At 41.1% G+C, this 23,388-nt stretch overlaps 2 protein-coding genes and 1 non-coding gene across 9 annotated transcripts in view; 1 reads left to right on the top strand and 2 right to left on the bottom strand.

The window, feature by feature from the left end:
* Positions 1–23,388, bottom strand: part of UBAP2 (ubiquitin associated protein 2) — a 109,955-nt gene that overhangs the window by 30,653 nt on the left and 55,914 nt on the right. For 2 of the 7 annotated variants that reach the window (XM_030511756.1, XM_030511752.1), the window contains exons 10-21: positions 20,596–20,663; positions 18,687–18,879; positions 17,876–18,089; positions 16,134–16,411; positions 14,834–15,012; positions 13,558–13,765; positions 12,219–12,258; positions 9,735–9,918; positions 7,483–7,549; positions 5,975–6,170; positions 4,609–4,700; positions 3,681–3,731 (exon numbers count right to left, since the gene is read on the bottom strand). In XM_030511756.1, the coding sequence (XP_030367616.1) occupies positions 3,681–3,731; positions 4,609–4,700; positions 5,975–6,170; positions 7,483–7,549; positions 9,735–9,918; positions 12,219–12,258; positions 13,558–13,765; positions 14,834–15,012; positions 16,134–16,411; positions 17,876–18,089; positions 18,687–18,879; positions 20,596–20,663 (1,770 nt within the window). The remainder of the gene's footprint in view (positions 1–3,680; positions 3,732–4,608; positions 4,701–5,974; positions 6,171–7,482; positions 7,550–9,734; positions 9,919–12,218; positions 12,259–13,557; positions 13,766–14,833; positions 15,013–16,133; positions 16,412–17,875; positions 18,090–18,686; positions 18,880–20,595; positions 20,664–23,388) is intronic. The other 5 variants (XM_030511757.1, XM_030511754.1, XM_030511755.1 and 2 more) reach the window with 3 other exon arrangements.
* LOC115619471 (interferon-like) lies at positions 756–1,408 on the top strand. The gene has a single exon (XM_030511763.1). It carries the CDS (start codon positions 833–835, stop codon positions 1,406–1,408), a length of 576 nt encoding a protein of 191 aa, XP_030367623.1. The 5' UTR covers positions 756–832.
* Positions 15,320–15,402, bottom strand: LOC115601438. The gene has a single exon (XR_003989356.1). It is a non-coding gene; the product is annotated as a small nucleolar RNA SNORD121A (small nucleolar RNA).

Here is a 23,388-nt window from a genome sequence, read left to right as displayed (position 1 = left end):
GGGACCCAACGCGGCAGCAATAGCCAGATCAGCAAAATTCTTCCCTGTTGCCTCTTCCTTCTTCCTCCTGCCTTTCCTCTTCCCTTGCCTCCCCATCCGCAGCAGTGATGAGGGCAAACACAGGAGGAGCTGGGGCAGCTCCATCCAGGAACACATCCTGTGCCCAAGGGCCTACAGCCAGAGCCACCTCCTCGCAGGCTGATGCCACCCCAAGTCCTTGCTCCATGAGGGGACTCCCCAGGCTCTGCCCAGTGACATCACTTCCCAACCCTTCAAACAGCAACAGAAAAGACAAGCGAAGATGAAAGCGAAGGCGAGAAACCAGCGAAAGGAAAACAGACCAGAGCCAAAACCAGGCCATTGCAGGCGGAAAAGCCGCTGGGGCACAAAGAGAAAGTGCAGCTGCAGATGTGAGGCACCACAGCTCACCCTGCAGGCACCAGGCAAACCCCAACACACCTCCAGGCACAGCTGCCCAAAAGGGCTCTGCCCCAGGGCTTTCGCATCCACCACGCAAACACTGCAGCCAACCCGCCCTTGACACAGCACCAGCAAAGCCCCACCGCAGCCTTCACCACAAAGGCACTTCCCCATGAGAACCGCAGCCCCCAACCCAAACTGAAAACCACAATTCCAAAATGGAAACCACAGCCCGAACTAGAAACCACAGCCGGCAACTGGCCGCAAGTGGAAAGCGAGGAAGGGGAAGCTGCGCTGGCAACACATAAAGCTGCTGCCCTGCAGCACCCCCAGCACAGCGCCCACCCGCACCACCAACAAGCCTCAGCAGACTCCTGACCAGCGCCCCCCACGCAGCACCCACGGCCCCACCATGCCTGCGCCCGCAACCCCACAGCCCCGCCTGCGGCGCGGCGCCCCGCCGCTCCTGCTCCTCCTGACGGCTCTCGCCACCGGCCTCGCCTGCCACCTCCGGCCTCCCCGCGACGACACCTTCCCCTGGCGCAGCCTCCAGCTCCTGCGCGACATGGCTCCCAGCCCCACACCGCCCTGCCAACACCACCAGGCGCCCGTCTTCCCCGACACCCTCCTGCACAACAGCCACCCGCAGCAAGCCGCCGCCACCGCCCTACGCATCCTACAGCACCTCTTCCACACCCTCAGCAGCCCCAGCACCCCCCACAACTGGCACAACGACGCACGGCACCAGCTCCTCAACGGCCTCCAGCACCGCATCCAGCGCCTCCAGCACTGCCTGCCGGACAACGCCACGCTCTTCCCGGGACAAGGGCCCTGCAACGCGCTGCTCACCATCAATAAATACTTCCGACACATCCAGGACTTCCTGCGCGCACACAACCACAGCGCCTGCGCCTGGGACCACGTCCGCCTCGAAGCTCGCCTCTGCTTCCAGCACCTGCACAACCTCACCCGCACCACGCGCAATTAGCCCAGCGACACCACGCACACGCACGGCCCCGACACCCCGACACCAGCACCACTGGGGCAGCGCCCGCACACACCCACCTCTGGCCTCACGCACCCACGGCAAGAGCCGCCGCGACACACGCACCGACCCCGCGCCTCCTGCAGATGCTGCTCCCCGACACAACGGCTCTATTTATTGGCACACGCTGACACCTATTTATTCACCTATTTATTCACCTATTTATTCACACCAAATAAAGACCTCTTGAGAAAACACCGCCACTGCCTCTCGTCTCAAAAGCGCACCAGCTTCTGCTTGGGCTGGGAGAAAGCCACCTCTGTGCAACACCTACTCCAAATCCTGCTCCAAGCAGCCATCTGCACTGCCTGTGCCCACCCTTCCCTTTGCCAACTCTCCAAGGAGGCACTTCCCGACATATCTTTTGGCAACCTCTGATGGGCTTTAGCCATCCTGAGAACAAGCATGTCTTCGGCCCTTGGCTCCTCAAGGTTTTCCACCGCCCAGCTCTCTTTACACAGACTGGTGCATCTTTGGCTCCTCACTACAAGGAACGCATGCACCAGGGCAGGGATACAAACATCACTGAATAACAAAATCACTGCATCATTAGGGTTGGAAGGGACCTCTAGAGATCATCCAGTCCAATCCCCTACCAGGGCAGGGCCACCCAGAGCAGGTTACACAGGGACACGTCCAGGCGGGTTTGGAATATCTCTAGAGAGGGAGACTCCACAACCCCCCTGGGCAGCCTGTTCCAGTGCTCTGCCACCCGCAACATAAAACAGTTCTTCCTCCTCTTGAGGTGAAATTTCTTGTGTATTAGTTTATGGTCACTGCTCCTTGTCCTGTCGCTGGGCACCACTGAAAAGAGTCCAGTACCATCCTCCTAGCACGCACCTTCCAGATATTGTAGTACTTAGGATTATACAGCCACACTGACAACATATGCATCCTACCATTTTCTCTAGTTCATCCTTACTCTTTCTCTTAATGGAGAGGTTAAGAATCTTTTTTCTCCATCTGCTTTGCTGTCTTTAAGTTAAATTATGCATTACTCATTAATTTATTCCTTTCCATTTGGTCTCCCTACAGGTATAGAACATCAATAATTTTCAGTTTCTTAATGGAAGTTAAACTTCCATTAAGAGTCACGCTCAGCTCCAACCCCTGCATGACTCTGGTCTAGCTACGTGGAGAAAAGCACTCCTGCCCAGAGAGCAACAAAAAAAAGTGAGCAAACATCTGGGAAGTGCAGGTTGATAAAAGTGAACAGCAACCCTAGAAAACATCCTACCAATGTAACCATGTGTGTCGTGGTTGCGTGGCAAGGTTTTTGTAGTGTTGTCATTCATTTCAGCTTACAGATCTTCCAAGGATCATGCCTCATGGGGTATCTTCAGTAATGCGCATGGCTTTATTTTTTTAATTTAGGATGTGCAGGTGGACAGGGTTTTTCTGAAACATCACTGTACTCATCTTTGACTATCTAATTCTGGCTGTCCCCAGACTCCACATGAAAGATCTGGTACTGACTCGGACCTTTAATTATGCCATTCACCCAGTGATACTTCTTTTCCAGATCATGGCTTATTGCTCCATTTCTGCCCCTATGGATAAACTTCATCATCTAACCTTGTGACTTCTCAGTTACATACCACCTTTCTCTCCCAAGATCCTTGTCCTACCTTCCTGAAAACAAAATTCTTTACCTTTCTGCAACCTAGGCTGAGGATCTTTGTGAATCTGTCTGGAGCTCAGTGTCTCTAACATGTCATTTATATTCTGGATCCGGGTAAGGAAGAAAACTGCATATACTCTCCCTCCTGCAGCTCACCTGCATTTATTGCCATAATGCATACACAAAGGTCTCCATCTATGAGCACCTCCAAAATCAGGAGCGTCTACTGGCTGTCAATTTGTGTACTTGTTGTTCAACCTTACCTCTTGGCAAAACTAAATATTCACACTCAGATTTCAACTAGATCTGAGAAGATGTCATACTGTTGCTACAACAATAGGCAATTTCTCCACTCAAAAGCACAGAGCATCCTTGCTGTTTACAGAACTTGCAGATGACAAATGCATGATGCAACAGTTGCTCTGTATCAATTTGTACCACCCAAAGAAACTGTTTGTGGATATTTAAGAAAACAGAACATAAAACATAAGGATAAGGTCTTAACCACCATTAAATGAACCAGTTTGTGTTTCACAATTGATCAACACTGAAGATAACTTGCTTAAATGTAAATAAATTATGTCATTTACTTACCATTGGCAGCCTGGATTGAAGCATCTGGAGATCATCATAACCATAAATCTGCTTAAAGACAGATAAAAATACAACATCATTATAATACTTTTCTCTGACCAGCTTGGGACTTTAAACAGAGTTTGACCTAGGGCCAGTCTATTTTAAAGGTGTACAGCTACACCTTGCATTGTGCCACCACAGGGTGCTGTAGCATTTTAAGGCTAGTACAGCTATGTTTAAAATGGCTTGTCACTCTGATGTTGTTTCTTGTTGACAGCAGTCCTCTTGAGGAGAGTTTGACTGTCCCACCTTCAACACTGTCTCCACAGATGCATCTTTCATCAACATGTGAAAAATCTACAGGGCATTCATATTTGGGAGTAAGAGCAACAGCCTTCTTAGAAGTAATGATTGCAGCAGAGAATAGCAGGAATTATAATTTTATGACTAGACCACAAAGCGACCTATGGTATCCCTTTGTATTCAGCGTGATACAGAAAGATTAAGTTTCTAATTCAAAAAAAAAAGATAACCAAAAATGCGTTGATCAGACACCAAGCAGCTACGTGCAATCTTTCAAAGTACGGCAGACGAGACACATGGAACATTTCAACCATTACTATAGTAAATCTATGCCAGTATCACAAACCTGAATGAGTGCTTCCTACTCAAAAGGCCCAAAAACTAACCACTGAAAAGCACAGCAACATGCATGTTTAGCTTCAACAGCAGCTAAATCAGGTCTGTATGAACAGTTCTGCAGTTTACTATCAACAGCAACTGCCCCCGCCCCGAATATAATTCTTACATCCTTCAGCATTTGGAACAGGAATTACAGATGTAACATATGCCAACAGAAATGCCTTGGCGTAGACAGCAGCAGGTCTGGAGGGCCCACTTGCACCAAGGGTTAAGCGGTCAAGGACAGAACAATTAAATTGCTTACTGGGTAGGCAGGCAGAAGTCCTCCAGGTCCCACAATATACTGGTTATGCAACAAGGGTGGTACACCTTGGGGCAGGTTTGGGGGAGCTTTGCCTGCAGAATCAAAATACAGATACTTTAACAAGCCTCTAGAGAAGAAAAGGCTTCAGCATTGAGACAAGATAGCTCACAAGCCCTGGCAGCTGCACTGTCACAGCTTAGCAGAACTAAGCAGAACAATTTCGTGCTAGTTGATGAAAACACTCAAAATAGCCTGAAGAGTTTAACCATGCCTCAAAGATAGGAAAGTACAGGCTACTTAAAACTGAAAACAGTCCCAGCACAGAACAGTCTCATTCTGTCATTTACTTTGTTCAAGGGGATTACAAGAATTACAGATACTTCTTCCCTCCTCACTCCTTTCCTGAAAGCAAAACTCAGGCATTATTCTCAATCTAAGACAGCAAATTCTCTCATTTTCTGCTCTGTCAACACATTTCCCCTTACCACCAGCAAAACACAGGAAAGCACTAAATGTTGCCAGCATACTTTTTGTGGGTGACTTACTGCAACTGAGAATAGCAAACAGAAGAAGATTGAAACAGTTTCTGTTGCCTCCATGAAGCAGTGCTAGGAAGCAGGTAATGAAAGAAAAAAAAAGAACGCACTTTGGAAAGTCATCACACTTCATTTACAAAGTATGGGAATAAGAAATGAGAAATCCTTCTGTAAGTAAGTTTGATCTTAATATCTAAATCATTCACTTCCCTCCATAGGATTTCCTTTTAGCAGTTCAGGTTGATTATAGAGAAGCAAAAGAGAATTTATCATTGCTTCCACTTCAGTGCAAGAGGCCTCCCCACCTCTCTCTCTCTCTCTATGGGCCCTTTTTCTGAAGTACTATTTGCTGTGGAATGACCCACACACCAGACGCTTTTTTCCTTTCTGTACATGTGGCAGTGGGGATACGGCATATGATAATGAGGACACTGCAGTATATATTGACACTGCCAAATGAATTCAAGTCACAGAGAAGACTGAAATTAAAGCTAAGATGAACTCACAGCCAAAAGAAGATCACACCCTGTAATACAAAATGGGTGAATCTCTTAGCCCAAAATTTCCAAAGTTAGAAGTGCATTGGTGTCTACTTATCAAACTCTTTGGGGATGGAATGTGCTATATAAATGCCACATAACACCCTAAGAAATATTTCAAATACACAGAACCAGACAACTTTATTTTATAAGCCAGCAAATTAAGCATGCTGAAAATGCTAGTCGAAAGTGTGGACTTCTCAGCGTAGTTATGGCTGGTGAGATGCTCAATGGACAGCCCTGCCGGCTGAAGTCCTCTGTCTATCCACGTGATCGGTTAATATTGCGAACCTGAAGACACTAAGGGAGCTGCCCGTGTGGTAGCAGCTGGTATGGACACACTGGAAACGCTCAGGCCAAGGCTGTTTGTAGTGTTCATACTGCTTGCCATGCTGACAACTGAAGAGGTGGTGCTAGTGGCTGAGGTTGAAACAGTTGAAAAGGTTGTTGAAGGCTGGAGCGAAGTTGTGTTCTCAACACTAGTGTGCTAGAAAGGAGACAAGAAGAATGAGAATCACAGAGCAAATAAACCACAGCGGAAGACGTTGGGGTGATGACCAACCATCAAAAAAACCCCAACAGTCTTTAAAGTAGCAGCAGCACATGCAAAAGATATGCATTATCTATATACCAAGCAAGCAACTAAGTTGCATGCTTGTGATTTTAAGTATTCAAAGAAAATTATTAGTGTTAAATTCAAATCACTACATCATCGCAGAATTATTCCACAGTAACTCAAATGTCACTCCATCACATTATTTCTTTCCCTTTGCTTGTACACTCCTTTAAGCTAGTACTTGTTACGACGAATAAACTCCTATATTCTTCCAAAAGACAGTATTTGTTTCCAAAACAGAAGACACTGCTATTATGACACACTCAATGCACTTGTGGAATTTAAAAGATTAAAACTGCAGTGCCCCACACAGAGTCAGTGTGGTAAACAAGCTCCGACTAGATGTATTGCTGGGACCAAATGAGGATAAAGGAGTTTCTCGTTTAAATCTACCACCACAGAGTGCCTCAGCTGTAAGCTGATCACACTTGCAAAAGAGTGTTATCAACACACAGAAGCCAAAATAACTCTGATAACAGAAAAGAAGGACGTTTGGTGAAGTGTGAACTTTCAAGTTACATACTCTGTAGGGATGGAGCATTGCAAACCAAAATACGGGCATAAAGTAATAACCTATCTGCAGACCCCAAGTGGAATTGTACAGAAGTACCCCATCACAGAACAAGGCAGTGTCTCTGACTTTTGTTTGTGGAACCTCACCTACAGCACTGCTTTCACTACCGTTTGACTCAAAAGCATTAAATACAGAGGTGGTAACAATGCCACATGGTAAACTCAAAAGCACCTGTCATGAGACATTTGTCATGACATGTATGATTCCACCACCTGCATTTTGCCAGCTAACCTCTAGAGTGGAGATTGCTACACAAAAACAGTCCATATTTTTGGAGCAGTTTCAGACAAACACTCCTCAAGATTTATTCGCCCCCCCCAATGTATTTGTTGCAAGAAATTCTTTCTTTGTTCCATCCCCCCTTGCTGGCACAAAGATTTCATCTGCAGTTGTGTAACTGGCAAGTCTCTAACAGCCATTCCTAACACAAATTGCAAGTGGTAAAGACTTTTTTACCACTAGAGGGCTGGCAGTCCTTCTTCCCTGAGATAAGGCTCTTGTTTTAGTTCTGAGTGTACTGGGACACAATGAACTTTAAGAGAGAAGGTCTTAATAATCAGATAAACTGACCATATGCCAAACATCTGTTGAAATCCAAACAGGACTTACCACGTGTGATGCGCCTGAAGACAACACTGATGCAGGGGAGAGGCTGCTCTGATGATTGGAAAGGGAGCTATAAAGAAATTGCAAAGGATTACTAAAATTATTTTTTCCTAGAACTGTTTTTAATATATATATATGTATATATGAACATATCTTTATATATAAACACAGAGTAGGTAGTAGGATATTAGTTAAAGAACAAAAATTGGAGATGTGTGTATACATATATACGCATTAGGATACTAGTTAGAGAAAATTGCGTATGTATACACACCCCTACAGACATTTTTTCCTTTAACTAATATCCTACTACCTTGTAATGAAAAAAAAAAAAATTGAAAAATAGAGACAAATAATATAAACAAGAAACATCTAAAATACCAATAAATTGTATTTATCAATTCACTATATTTTTAGAAAAACAATAGTTGCTTCAGGAATTATATAGCAACAACGGCAAGACACTTAATGTCCAAAACCAGAAGAAGGTTCACAGAACACAAAGTTTGTTCCTCATTCTTTTCCTAAGCAACTGCTACTGCCTGCCACAGGGCACAGGTTAATTAGGTGAGGCAGTTCTTGGTTTTGACTAATTTTCTCACATTTTAACCTGCTTAATGTTAGTTCAACCATTCCAAACTTTACTACCATCTTTTTTTCCCCTATCTGATCATGCCTGTGAACTTCTGGCACCACCAACATTCATCTGTAATCCAAAGGCCTTTAAGTGTCTCCCTGAAAGGTGACTGAAACTGGTTCTTAAACATTTACACTGACAAAACTTACACTTTACATTCAAGGTCAAGAACATAACTTACAGTACAGTACAGAATAAACAGAATGAACACTGAACAAAGGCAAACTGAAGCCATAAAAAATACATATGATTTGGTGCTCAAAAAACTCCTCCTCATGTGAAATTGGAAGCATGAAGATCCCATAACAAATACCTCAGTATTCTCTATGGAAATAACCACAAGAAAATACATCAGTTTTTGTAACAAAGCTACAGGCTAAAGTATATGCCCTAATTTAAGGGCAAACACTTCTGGCTGCTTTGAGATGTGGGACCAGAATAAATCTCAGCTGTTTCATAGATTAATGTTACTGCTATTCTCTAAAACTGTTCCCCATCTGCAAGAATTACAGTAACACCACTTCAGGCAGCAAGGAAAGAAATAGTTCGGTTCGACATGCAGTTTTAAACCACTCTTTCCCCACTCTCCCCAGCACTTCTAATAAGCCTTAACTCTATTCTGACCTACGGTAGAGATACGTACAGTAGCCGCCAGCACAACCAAATCAGACATGCTTAGAATTCAGGCATTATCCTTTCATGGCACTTGGTATACGCCCAGAAGCATCACACCTCCAATTAAAATTTCTACCAGTGTTCACAGCTTTTCAACAAACAAATGTGGGACATGATGTTTTAATGTGAATGGAATAATTCTTGTTATATGACATATTTAGCATTTGATTAAATAGAAAATGCTAGTGTATTAAAAGAGAATCAACAATGTCCTAGCTGTGAAACAGGAAAAAAACCCCTTGTAACCCCACCAAATAAGTTTCTTACATTAACAAATACAGTACGAAGGTGAGTATTAAAAATACAGCTCAACCAGTACATCCTCAGGATGTCACCTGCCTGAGGATGAAGCTCAAGTAGCAAGTACTGAGGTAAATCAGATGGATAGTACAAATGAGATAGGCTGTGCTGGATGCACCTCCAGGAACACCAACCTGGTATTTCAAAGTGTCTTAAGGAAATGTCTTAGAAAAACAAACAATGAAACAAATCCATACACTTTCCCTGTGGAATTATTTCTGGGTTTTAAGAAACACAAATATAAATGAAACTACAATATTTCAAAATTAACCAGGACGTAAACTATTAAGGAATGATTTCAAACATACAACACTAAACAAACAGCAGGCGCTGTGGAAAAAGTAAGAAAAGCAAATTGGGGGAATCAATTTAGCTGGCATGACTGAAGCAAGAGCCCCCCGAAACACTAAATTGTTTATATACCACAAAAACTTGAGGGCAGCAGGTGCTGCTCTACCATTAAAAAGCAGCCCAAAGCTGATGTTTTGAAACCAGAAACATCCTGGTCTCTCCTAGATCTCACTCCTAGTTAATGTCAGAAAAGGGGACCCTGGTGTCTGACAGTCCCCATACACAATCACTCTTCTGTTTGCTCCTTCCCCAAAATGGAAACCCTTTCAGTTTATCACAACTCCTCCTGTACCTGCTCAACTGGGAAAGTGAGCTGCTGGCCAAATCACCGGACTGGGACAAGCTGGGCAATGTTGCCACGTGCTGCGATGCTGAAGGCAAGAGCGAGGCAGTGGTGGATACCACGCTAGGCAGAGAACCAGCAGAAGGTAGTGAGGAAGGAGGCTCTGTCTTAGGCGCTGGAACTGATGAAGTAGCTGTAACAAATTAAAAAAAGGCATTAAAAGACAAATTCCAGCATACCTGACATCCTAGCCTGGATTCAGGAACACAACAGTATTCTCCCCTTGGTTTACAAAAATCTGACCCTTAAGTACCAGTAATAGCATCAAGCAATCTGGCTATCAAAGAAATTCAAACAGCAACAGAGCTATTGTTTTTTCCCTTTAAGCTCTTTGCCTACAATAGATTTATAATTTTCACTGTTACACCTGTAGTAAACTACTGTCTTCTGCACTTCATCTCCTACTGTTGGGATTACTAGCTTTTGCTCACAAGTCAATCCTCTTTTTAAAATACCTTGGATTTGGTCCTGTAAACAAAACTCATTCGAGCTTTTCAAAAATCTGATTTTACCTACAACTCTGCTTCTTCATTGCAACCTACACTGCACCTTTGATGATCGAGACTCATACCCCTGTAGTACAAAGGCACTTATCCATTTGGAGTACTCAGTCAAATGTGTAATGCAGTAGAATAAAAGAAGCTACAATAAAAGGCCAAAATTGAGCACAGCGTTAAGGACTTTTAATGGCTAAAGAGTTGCCAAATACTGACTTACTTTATTTCACCTAGATAGCAAAAAGTGTTTAGCTTCAATATTACATTTTTGGCTACACAGAGTAAAATTTGTTTACCACAGATGTGCCTTTCCAAAGGATCACGCTACTGTAACAAGACACTGAACAATTCTATAGCACAATATAACTCTCAGTTTCTACATTTGCATCTTGTCCTGCAAAAATAACACAAAGTTCAAAGATTCAGAGGCACTCACCCATCAATAAAACCCAGAAAGAATGCTGAGCCCTGCCTTCTGCTGCGCCATGCTTCCACAGCACACCAGAGACCACTACCCAGTGGATCACCAACCGGCAATGCACATGAAGACAGTTTTAGAACGGTCACCAAAGAGAAGTCAAATATATGCTTGGAAGCTCCACTACACAGATTGTTCACGTTATTGTTCTGGCTAAATGATCCAGGTCAGGTTGCTGGATTTGGTCATTTAGCCAGAACAAATAGAAATCAAAAGATCCTTGCCACGGCAATAAGCGTGAGGGTAACTGACAACAGAGAAGGAAATTGATTGATTTGGATGCATGAAATAAAATACATGGAAGAAGACTGATTCCCGTTTAGGTGCTTGAGATACAGAAAAAAAACCCCCATTTTCTCAAAAGAAAACTGGCACAGAAAAAGGGACTAGTAAAGCCATCACAGAATAACTACAAAAACACTAGGAATTCTCACATTTTTGTTCTCCATAGCAAAAAGACAAGTCCTGTAGTGAATTTTATATATTGTTTATTAATTCTGTACATGAGAGTAGGAAAGTTTTCCACTTGAAAAGTTATCCTTATATATAACAATCTTTTAAGTGGTAACTCTTCCGGCATATACACTCTTTCTGCTCATTTAAACTGAACTTGGCACTAACACTGTTTACATGTCTGAATACTCAACTTCTTTCCACTCAGAAGTATAAAAAAAAGACTGACCCACTAATGACCTACCTGAAGAGATGTTTGAGAGGAGGACAAACCTAAAATTGAAGTGTTGGTATACTAAAAGATGTTCATTCAGACTGCTGCCCTTCAAAACTTCCACAGAGCACCACATAAAGGTCAGAAAAGTAAATACTACACTTTTATTATTCTAACTCCAGGAAGAGAGCTGTAGGAGTGCTACGAGTAAAATACCACATGAGAAACAGACCAAAATGAAGGTAACAGTAATGCCTGATGAGAGCCAGTACTGTGGTGGTGTTACTCCAGTGCAAGGAGCAAGCTACCTGGCAGAGGGAGAATGTTAGTCACCCTTACTCCCCATGGACTTGTAACAGGGCATAAGTAGCACTATACCCAGTGAGAGATGCACTCAAAGATTGTGACTGTTTCATTACAGCTAAACGCTACTTGTAACTTCCCAACTGACAACTGGAGGAATTGTTAAGAAATTTAATATTAATTTTTCATTTTATATTAAATAATTTTGACAGATAAATTTAAAAGGAAAAGCAACAGCAAAGCAGCTTCTTTTAAGACTACTTAGGTTTGTAGCTTTATTAGGGCTGCTAATAATTCTTGACTGAAAGTCAAGAAGCAAGCACTGTACCCTGTACAATTACAAAATAAACTCAAATGGGTCAGCCAAGAATTAGTCAGGGAGAACAATAGAAAACCTTAAACCAGATGTCACTGCTACAGTTGTGTGCACAGCAAGTAATAAGGAAAGATCAGAAAGTCCTTTGCGCAACCAAGCTTCATAAACTTACTGTCAAGAGTTGCCTGTGTTCTAACACCGCTGTGCCCGTTCTGTAAACAAAGGAGAAATCAATAAATCATCTTAGAAGTATATTAAATTTTCAGACTGAATCACACATCGCACATGCTTCATGCAAAATTCTATTTCATTCTAAATTGAAAGACAAAAAAGGCAGAAAATTGTATTTTATACTGCCTTCAACAAAACCACGTAATAGATGTCTCAAGTGCAAGGTGCCCTGAACACACAGAATCCCATACACTGCCCATATTACACCCATCAGCAGGAGACCTTCCCATGTACTGTATAAAACATAAACTTCAGGTTCACACTGATATGAAAGAAAGAATTGCATTAACATATAGGAAATGGTTGTGCTTTTGATCTAATGCAACTCACAATTTTAACTATCCAAGTTACACAGAGACGCCAATTTTTTTCCATTGAAAGATAAGACTTGAGAAGCACCAGTTGATTTTTGGGTAACGCTGGAGTACAGAAGTGGATAGTCTATGCTTGATCCTCACCAGTACATACGAGCTAGTGCAGAAGACAAGTGTGACTGAGCCATTACATAACAAAGGCCAGAAGTAAATAAACTTACAAACTCTGACAAGTTCCTTAAACATTTAATAAATTCTCTTAAAACAAACCTATATTCCATATACAAAGAGAGTAGGCACTTTTGAATCTCCCACAAGAGATCCTCTCTGTCCTAGATTAGACCTCTCTCTCCCTATGCTTTTTGAAATAAACCATGAAACTAATTCCCACTGGTGTTTAAATCCTACAGAAGAGTAATGCTGGAGGGGCCACAAAAAGTTTGGGATAGATTTGCTAGATGCCATATAAATGTAATAAATAATATACCTTTGGATAAAAACTGTCAATTTATGGCAAAATACCATGGCAAATATTTACATACAGAGATACTTCCTTTTTAAAAAAAAACCCACAAAAACAAACAAACAAAAACCCACACACACACACAAAAAAAAAAAAAACCAACCAAAGAAACAAAAAAAAACCCAACCAAAAAAAAAAACACAAAAAAACCAAAACAGCTAAGTTTCAGGGAAGCAAATTCAAGTAGAATGTGAAGTGTTACTAAGAGAAAAAGGTCAAACAGTAATTTAAGATGTCAAAACCCATAAAATCAGGGGTTCTTATATCCCAAATACAGTATGGCCAAAAAAGGCTATACAACACGAAAAGCAAAAACAAAGCCAAGACGGCTTGGGAATCAAAAATACCACTTGGCTTGGCTAGAAGTATTAACACAGCAGGGTAATACAAGTCCAACAGATAAGAATATCCTTTTCAGGGTCTTATTTCTGAAAGTCACTCACCGTAACTGCAACAGGGGTTGATTCAGACGGAGCCATGGAGCTTTGGTACGCTATCCTGCTATGCAGAGAAGTCTGGTCATAGGAGGAAGTTGTTACTGGGGTAGTGCTCTGGGATGAGCAGGTCAGACTGGAAGAGGTGATGGCAGAGGTTGTGTAGGTGGACTCCTGTACTGTATTGGATATTGGCAAAGAGGTATTCAAAGGATCACTGGAAAAAGTAAAAATTATTTATCATCTTGGTAAATGACACCTCAAACACCTTCATGAAAATATCAGCTCCTATACAGTTATCTACAACTACCTTAGACATGCAGTCAAATCTATGCAATTTACACTAGAAAAATCTAATAACGAAAAAAAAATTTGGTTTCATCCCCAGCAGTCACTGTTTCAAAACCATCAGCAGCGCTGAGCACCATCTACCTTCCTTCTGCCAGCCTAACCAAAATAAGAGTTTACACACAAGCACTTTTCAGTAATGTTACTTCCACCTTCTCAAAAGGTAAATCAATGACCATAATCTTTTTTAAACAAGTATATCCATAAAGTCTGGTAGTCCCAGTCTCTTTTATAATAGAATTTTAACATCGGAAAGAATGAACTATGCAAAGAGGAAAAAATACTCTAAAACATGCAGGAGTATTTTACTTTCTAAATAGATTAAATAATTCATAAAACTAGATATTAATGTGAAAGTTCATTTTTACTAGTATTACTGAATTAACTTCATGAAGCTTTTTACTGAAGCCAATTTTTGAATAAGGAAGAAACAAATGGGTTACTAGTACGTTGGCCTTTATCACTTGCTATTTTAGCATTTCAGTAAGAGCTTCCACATACTGAAAGACTGGCTTCTTTTCTCATCCCATAAGAGCATCAGATCTGCAACCTGATACCAGTCTATTAACACACATATATGGTAAAAGAGTCATGTCTCCCAGATCAAAAGCAGAAAAATTGGGGTTCTGAGGAACAAGCCCTCAAGCAAATTTGAAAATCAAGACAATTAAAATTGAAAAAGCAATTCTATGAAGGGTAGCTTATTATAAGGTTATTTACATTCATGTCCTCTCCAGCTTCACACTGACCCATCCAGGGAGATTTTGATTTGTCATTCTAAACAGAATTTCTCCTTTTAAGATACCATCTGTAGAAAACACTTAGCCTTTCAAACCACCAGTGCCCCCTCCCATTACATGGCAACTGTGCCTTGATGTTTCTGGCACAATCCTGACTCTCTAAAGACGACGTGTAAGAATGCAGGAGGGGAACTCACACATACTTTACAGATTTTGAGTACAAGCTATTGTTGGTTGCCTGGCTGTTATTCTCACTGCTTGAAGTTGATCCAAACTCTGGGAGCGCAGGCTCTGATCCAAACTCCAAAGCTCCAAACTGGACATTTAACCCTGTCACATCTGCTGATCCAGGCATCTCAACTGCAGAGGCAGGAATCTTAAAGGAGGGGAAAAAAAAAGCCAACATAATTCCTTTGCATGCATTATCTATATTAGAGAAAATGGTAACCAACACCCTCTCCTCCTTTAACTACAGGCTTCTTCAGTACTGCCTCCGCCTTTGCTGCTAACTAGATCTGCAATGACCTCCCAGTTTATATCCCCTAAATTAACTAAATTCTTATAACCTGAAATTAATTCATTGATTCTGTGCCCTGATCTGGAGCCACACTATTCTACAGTATCAAAGAGTCATAGGTGTCTACCCCACTTCAGCCAACATTCACCTTGTGGCTACCAAGTTAATCCAGAATCACTCAGCAACAGTCACTTTCCACATAGAGCAATCAGATATGTACTTGGAAAAGATAACATTTTGGACCTAGAAACTACACAGCATGGAATTCCCTACTTTACGAACAAGAAATATACCATGGGCTTTGCTCTCCTTCTCCCTTGCAACTTCTATATAGAATAGAATCGAATCATGGAATAGTGATTGGAAAAGACCTTTAAAATCGAGTCCAACCATTAACTAAACACTGCCAAGGCCACCACTAAACCATGCCACTAAGCACCAAATCTACACATCTAATTATCTCCAGGGATGGTGACCACCACTTCCCTGGGAAGCCTGCTCCTGTGATTGACAACTTTTTCAGTGGAGAAATTTTTCCTAATATCCAATCTAAACCTCTCCTGGTGCAGCTTGAGGCCATTTCCTCTTGTCCTGTCACTCATTATTCAGGAGAAGAGACCGATCCCCACCTCACTACAGCCTCCTTTCAGGCAGCTGTAGAGAGCAATAAGGTCCCCCGTGAGCCTCCTCTTCTCCAAATTAAACCCCGCCAGTTCCCTCAGCTGTTCCTCATTAGATTTGTCCTCCAGACCCTTCACCAGCTCCATTCCTTTCTCTGGACCCACTCCAGCACCTCAATGTCTCTCTTGTAGCGAGAGATGCGGAACTAAACACAGGATTCACGGTGCAGCCTCACCAGTGCCCAGTGCAGGGGGATGATCACTGCCCTGGCCGTGCTGGCCACACTACTCCCAACATAAGCTTTCAGTTTTTCTACGTTTCTACATTTACTAAGGGCAAGCCACAAATCAATTACCTACCTTGGATGCTGGAGTCATCCTCCGTTTTGGTGGTTTTATCTGTTTCTGGTGGGTTTGATGGGGAGTTACTGCCTGGTTATCCATAGAGAGAGTAGGAAGCTGTAAGATTTTGCTAACAGCTGTAGAGGTGTTTACTGGCGATGGCTCTCGGAGTTTTATCTGGGAGGAGGAGGAGGACTCCAGCCCAGGAGGAGGAACAGGAACTGCCTGTGTTTGTTGTTGCTGTCGCTGAGTGAGCTGGCTCAGAACTGGAGATGGTTCAGGCTGGGATTTAAAGTCTGATCAGTTTTGGGAAAAAGAAATATCAAAATTAAAGCATTAAACTTTACTCTTTGTGCTTTGGCTCCTCATGAAATAATATGGGTGACTTGAAATACTCAACAGCTATTATTTTATAGCATGTGCAAGTCTCTCTCAAACTCATGAGTTTCACATTGTACATTACCACTACAATAATAAGACCAACATTTATATTCTCTACTTTAAGCAAACAGCTGTAGGTAAGCATTTAGCTTTCTTAAAAAATAAGAAAATAAAGGTATCTATACAGTCACATAATATTATCACACATGTGCCCTCAAAAACTCTTACGGATTATTTTAATCAAATGCTGCAAGTTTCAATGCAATTAGCTGTGCCAATAATAGGTGATTACTTCCAACAAGTCTGGAGTTGCAACTCAGAAGTATTATGAGTTAGGATTTCCTGCCCCTACAAAGAACAAGGTTTTCAACACAAATAGGAAGTCATCTACCATCTCAATCTGGCTGAAAGTCAAGAGTCACTGGACACTGACAGTTTTGCTCCAAGTCTTCCCCTTTCATATTTTACAGACGCTGAAAGCCATGCAAGGGATCAGAGTACTGTTTAACAACCATAAGAGATCCACAGCATTTGCAATGTGAAGGGTTTTTTTTATTCAGTTGGTAAAGTGCATTAGAAAGCAACTTTAAATGTACATAAACATTCTTTTTTTTCTGAATTGCTGCATGCCAAAGATTAAAACTGCTACCAAATTTGCAGCTTATCTATCTGGAAACATATACACATACGCATGAGATAGGTACAAGAGCTATCATTCTTCACAGTGAGGATACTGCTAGGAACAACACTGCAAAAACCAAGTTTGTGTCATTTACACAGTTTCTACTAATTTTACTCAAATGAAAAATCCATACAATTATAAATAGACAAAATGGGTAACCTGCATCATTCTCAGCACACTAAGGAAAGAACACAGATGTGATGCACATTATGAAGAAATTATATAGTACTCATTCAAAATTCATGTAATGGCTAGAAGAAAAAAATGTGGGGAAGAAAAAGAATATGGTACAACCTTATACTCATCTAGAAGCAGCACAGGCACAATGAAAAAAAGTATTTTCCACAATTTGCTGAGAAACAAAGTCACACCAAAGTTCCAATTAAATATTCAAGCACATAAAATCAAAGATGTCCTTACACAAAGGCTCAACAACTTCTAAAGATGCAATGACATTTATGGATAGACATAAGCCTACCAAAACTTGTTTCTGATACACTCACAATGTCTATCACCAGCAAGTAATTGTAACTCTTACAACGTAACCAATTGCATTATTAGGATTACATTTTTTTTCAGAAAGTCTTTCATTAAGCCCGTTTTAAACTGGCATTGGCATTAAGAAATCTTAAGGGGTGGAAGAAGGGAGAGAGAAAGACAGACAGAGAGAGCAGGAGCGCTGTATCCAAGCACTTACCAAACTGATTAAGGACTGAGGACTGACTAATGGGCGGTTTTAAATCCCAGGATGATGTGGCAGTTGTGGCAGTGGCAGTAGAGCTACTATTGTTTTGTTGAGAGGTAAACTGACCCAATCCCGGAGATTTCAACTGGTCTAAGATTTGCGATCCAGTAGAGTTTGCCAATTTAGAGGATCCAAGTTCTCCAAAGCCAGAACAAAGAACTGCAGACTGCCAAAAGACAAAAAAGAAGGGAAGGAGTGGTGTTGTAAGTATTTGATAAATAATTTGAACATAACCATAGGGTTAATGCCTACAGCTGCTATTTGGCAGCAACTAAAACCTAGAACTAAAGCCCTAGAGCACTAACAAATGACAAATAAAAAATTCAGCAGTTTGTAGCATGTGGACAGATCTTCTCTGATTACCATCAATACAACTTCCACCACTGTGATCACAACAATACTGATTTACTTGAATCCATACATCTAATAGGTGAACTGATTTTCAGAGAATAAATGTAAGTGCCCAATTTCAAGCCCTCACAATTGACTCAAGAGAGAGGCATGTTTACACAAAAAGCAGTCAGATATGTGCTTGGAAATAGTACATAGTTTTCTGGCTTAGAACTCTTTATTATAAACAAATTACTTCATTCTAAATCAGCATCTAAACACATCTGCTGTCTACTCAAAAATTAATACAAGTGATTGATGTAAACCGAGAAAGAACCACTTAGCAAAACCAGAAAAAGAGTAATCTTTTGTGTGTGTGTGAATGGAAGGAATGAAATTCCTAATTCCACAAGAAAGCATAAGATAATTTTACCAGACTTTGAGGAGAATAAGAGTTTACAGCACTGGAGCTGCCAGTTCCTGACGTCATCTGGGTGCTGTGCTGAGAATTTGTGAAGACCAGGGCTTGGCCAAAGGTCTGCTGCTGTGGAGCCTCAAATGAGTTCCCTTCCATATCTTGGGTAGAAGAGGTCACAGGCTTTTGAAGCAGTGTTACCAAATCAATGCTGTAAGAAAAAGCAAGGTTTGGCTGGAATAAACTTGATGGCTATGCTGTGCTGAAACTGAAGAAAGCACTAACAATACTAAAGCTACCATACCAGCAACAGAATTATTACTGATTAACAGCCTTCTCAAATATTGCTTGTCTGCCATACAAAGAGGTATAAGGTAGAATATTTTACCAGAAAGTGATATTCTGCTAGCTGAAATCCTCCACTACAGTTAGAATATAAATTATCTTTGCACTCTTTTGAAGCATTATTGAATTTATAACCCCATGTATGACACAAATAATCTATATGATCAACATAAACAAGTAACTGGAGACAAGTCATGAAAGACACATTCTGATTAAGTGGATCCTGCCTGCAAGCCCAGCTTTAAGAAGAGCAAGGGATCAAAGTCCTACCTATGTACAGGGTGGGTATGAAGACAGTAAAGAATAAAGTCACCCATGCAGTGACTGAGTGAATATGTGATGACATGCAAGTCACAAAAGCAGCAGAAATAAAAGCTAAGTTTCTCAGATAGTGGGCACATTTCCAAAATTACCCTACCACACACATACCTGAGCAGGATAGAAACATGAATTTTTTTATATTTAGTTTTGCTTACTAACCCCTACCACATGTTTATCACAGGCTTATCCCAGGAAAAACAAAGCATTCAGGCAGTAATAAAACCTTTATTTAACCTAATAATAAACCTTTCTTATGGCAAGTAAAAAAAAAAAAAAAAAAAAAAAAAATCAAAAAAACAAAAAACAGAAAAACCCTAAAAAAGCAAAAAACACACAAACAAACAAAAAAAACACCAGAATTTGAGTTGATGAACTAAAATATTTTCTAACATACTTTGAGGGATATCCACCAGAAGAGTATTGCGTCAGAACAATGAACACGTGAGCACATCACTTTTTAAAAGGAAGGAATATAAACTGTAGACCAACTGACACCCTGCTGCCTCCAGATCACATCCACAAATATAAGGAAAATTTTGCTGCAGTCTGGAGTACAGCATTACAGCTGCATCAGGATGTTTGGGACCATCAGGCCATCTAGTTTTTTAAATCTTATGCTATCCAACTACTGAAGTCTTCATCACACAGCTTTAATCCTCTCTCCTGGGACCTGAGGCTAATGCAGGCAACTGATTCCACAACATCATCAGCCAGGCATTTGGCAAAGACAAAGGCAAGCAAAGACAGCAATTGCCATATTTTTGGTTCCCTATCTGAACTTTGTATCATCAGTTAAGACAAGTAATTGCGATGCTTATCAAGAAATTAATCTTCTTGCCAACAAAAGCTTTCCTATTAACACGTTTGTTAAAGGACTAATGTTCTAAACACTTTCTCCATCTACAGGGGCAGGTTTTCTACTTTCTGGACAGCAAAGCCAGTGCTTCCTTTTCAACAGAAGGCAGAAAACTTTACTTCACATCCACTTCTGTTCCTGCCTGTACGCAGCCTTTGTGCAGAAGACAGGGCCTTCTCAGTATTATGGTTGTGCATTTGCTAAGTTTGGCTCCAATTCCATACTCAGTAACAGGTAACACAGGAAATCACAAATCCAATAATTTCACAATTTCAATATTAGTTTGACCAATCTCTGGCCAGGGCTGCCCTGTGTTTTATTCAACATTTTATACATGCAAGCTAACATTGGTTCACCAAGCAAGTGGTTTTTAAGGTATAGGGAAAACTTTGAACAGAAGCTTACCTCTGCCCAGGAGTCACATGATTTTCAACTGGAACAGAAGAAGCAGTGAAGACTTTCGTTTCAGAAAGCTGAAAAAGATAGAGGGGAGGAGGAAGGTATTTTAATCACATACATTCTCATGCCTCACTTCTGTGACATCTGCAGAAGTCCCATCTTGGTCATGCACTTTCAAGATAAAAGTAAAGTCAAACTACCATTACAACCAGTTATGCTGCAGCTCTGCTTAAAAAAGCAAAAACACATAGCCAAACTTCAGCAAAGTCTTCTCCACAGAATTAAGTACCAATTTAATTGAAGTGCTAGGAAATTTGATCTACTGAACACATACAAGGGCATACCAATGTACCGACATCAGTTTGAGCAACAGTTTAACTGAAAAATACACCAGTAGAAAGTAATTAACATGACAGCTGGTATATCACCAATGTAAAGATACTTTGTGCAGGTACTTGTGCAGGTATAATTTAGGACTCCATAGAGCAGCTGTGACAAATGTCTTTGCAGAAGCCTAACATACTGCATAGCTTTCATTTTTTCCATGTATCTCCACATTTTACATTTCAGCTGCCATCACCAGCGGAGGCAGGTTTGCCCTCAGGTACGTACAGTGAACCAGCATTCATGGTTCCTTCTTGGCATTTCTGCTAGGGGTGGCAATAACATTATAAACTCATGTCTGCTCTGCGAACATGAGTTCAAAACCAGCCATTGCTTATATTGGTATAATCAGTCAGCCCATCCACAGCAGAAAACTGTACTGCTTTCGCCATCCTGTACTAGGTACTTGCACAGGTTGCTGGGGAGGACAAGCTGATTGGTCGGAGTTTTGGAGGGAAAAGAGGCAATTTTAGTTTGTAGGTGAGTTTTTCATTTGCTGCTGTTTCGTTTGTTTAACACCTTTATCTACTATTTTTAAAAAAGAAGAAAACAGCTACAACTTCATAGGACTAATTAATTTCTATTGACAGGAATACTTGCAAACCAGAATAGGTCTTAAACGAGCACAGGTTAGGTTTAACCAGACAGAGATATGCACATACAATGCTTATATTTTTAATTAAATTTGCACAAAATCACCCTTAACTACTTCTGTGTAGCTTTGCATTTAGACTAAAGGCTGACCTAGTCAAACATTCACAAAGAATCCCTTTAGTATGTGGCATTTGAATACAGATCTTCCAGGAAATTATTCATTTTTAATCACATACGTTGCTAGCATCCCAGTTTAAAGGACATTACGGACATGAGCTAATTTCATCTGCCATCCCATGGGCAGCTCTACTGAAAGCACCTATATCCCTGAACACGGTCATCTGATTGGGATTCTCCTGTGAAACACTGTTGATTTAAGCAGCATGCAGAAGGGCAGACCAGGAGCAAAGTTCAAATGTTTCATGTACTCTACTAGCACCCACTTATGTGCAACACATTGTGTCACGAAAAAATGAGCACCATCACAGTTCCTTCCTCTATTTCCTTCCCTTCTCTTGCTGTCAGTACAACGTACTTTAATCCCATCTTTCTGGAACACAACTCTGTCCTGTGCATAATGCTGCCAGCCCACAATTCTATGTACTGACTAAAACAAAGAAAGAATATTCAGCTCAAGCATATTTCCAATTAAAAAGGTTTTCTCTATTGTTCAGCCCTTTCCCCACCATTCGTGTTGTTTTAAAACAACCTGTACTGTACTTCTTGTAGTGCTATGAGACTCCTGCATTGTATGGCACAAGAAGGTCAGCTAATGGCATGAGCAGCAGCCCATGGTCTGCAATCCCTTGGTTAAATATTAAATTCATTGTAATGTCAACAGTTTCTTACTCTCACGTAACGCAGGATAAGATTAACTGTGGCCAAAACGCTGATGAATCCTGAAAACTAAGCAAATCGAGGAGCCCGAGGGTGTTTGTGACAACACAAAACCATGCTTGATGTGTCAGAGAGGAAATGCTCTCTTCAAGTGAACCAGCATGCAAAACACGTATCTCTGGCTATGTTGAAGTTTACACTATACCCTGTGGCAAGCTTACTGCCACAAGTTCTAATCAAGCACCTACTGCAGAATTCTGCTGGGATCATGGCATTTGTCAAAACACATACTTCATGCAGCAGCAACTGGAAAGTTTCATTATGCAGACAAATTTAGCATTTCTTAAGAGTATTATCAGCTCCTAACAAAGCTATTTACTCTCACTGTACACTACATTCGCAAGGCTTTTACTTAGGCTCTGGCATTTATCAGAATTGAATGAACAGTCCTGAACCATTTGCAAACATCAGCCGCACAAGGGTATTCCCTTCATCAGCACTGAAACGTTGCTGCTTTTCAGCTCTTTACCCCACAATAACGATCCAGTCACCAAACAGACAATATATTTAACAACTAGCCACCAGCTCCCATGGCCAGTTAATAGGTGAGAAGAACAGGAAACTATACTCTAGCAACCTCATAAAAACATCAGCAAATCAGAAATAACAAATCCTTATTACTGTTTTGACAAGATGTACTGAACTTAAAGAAAAATAAAACAAGTTCTCATGTTGCTTCCTGCTAAAGGAAACACACCCACTAAAATACAGGGGTTTTTTTGGTTTTGTGCAGGTTTTTTTTTTCAAAGTGTTGCTGTTGTTTCAAATAAAAACTAAGACTACCAACACTGTACAGAAAAATGTTTGTCTTCATCCACTTTCCAGCAATGTGTATGTATTCTATTTCTCCCCTTCTGGTAGTTTCTGCAGTTAAACTTAATTTTCTTTAGCCAGGAGAACATGATCACAGTGTTAGCAGGAAAA

Source organism: Strigops habroptila, chromosome Z, assembly GCF_004027225.2.
Source record: "Strigops habroptila isolate Jane chromosome Z, bStrHab1.2.pri, whole genome shotgun sequence".
In the NCBI taxonomy this organism is placed as follows: domain Eukaryota; kingdom Metazoa; phylum Chordata; class Aves; order Psittaciformes; family Psittacidae; genus Strigops; species Strigops habroptila.
The sequence above is the reverse complement of the archived record's forward strand: the minus strand, read 5'-3'. Positions and strand labels throughout refer to the sequence as shown.

What these genes read in the sequence shown, in the direction of transcription:
- LOC115619471 (XM_030511763.1), top strand. Translation starts at nt 833, where the DNA reads ATGCCTGCGCCCGCAACCCCACAGCCCCGCCTGCGGCGCGGCGCCCCG.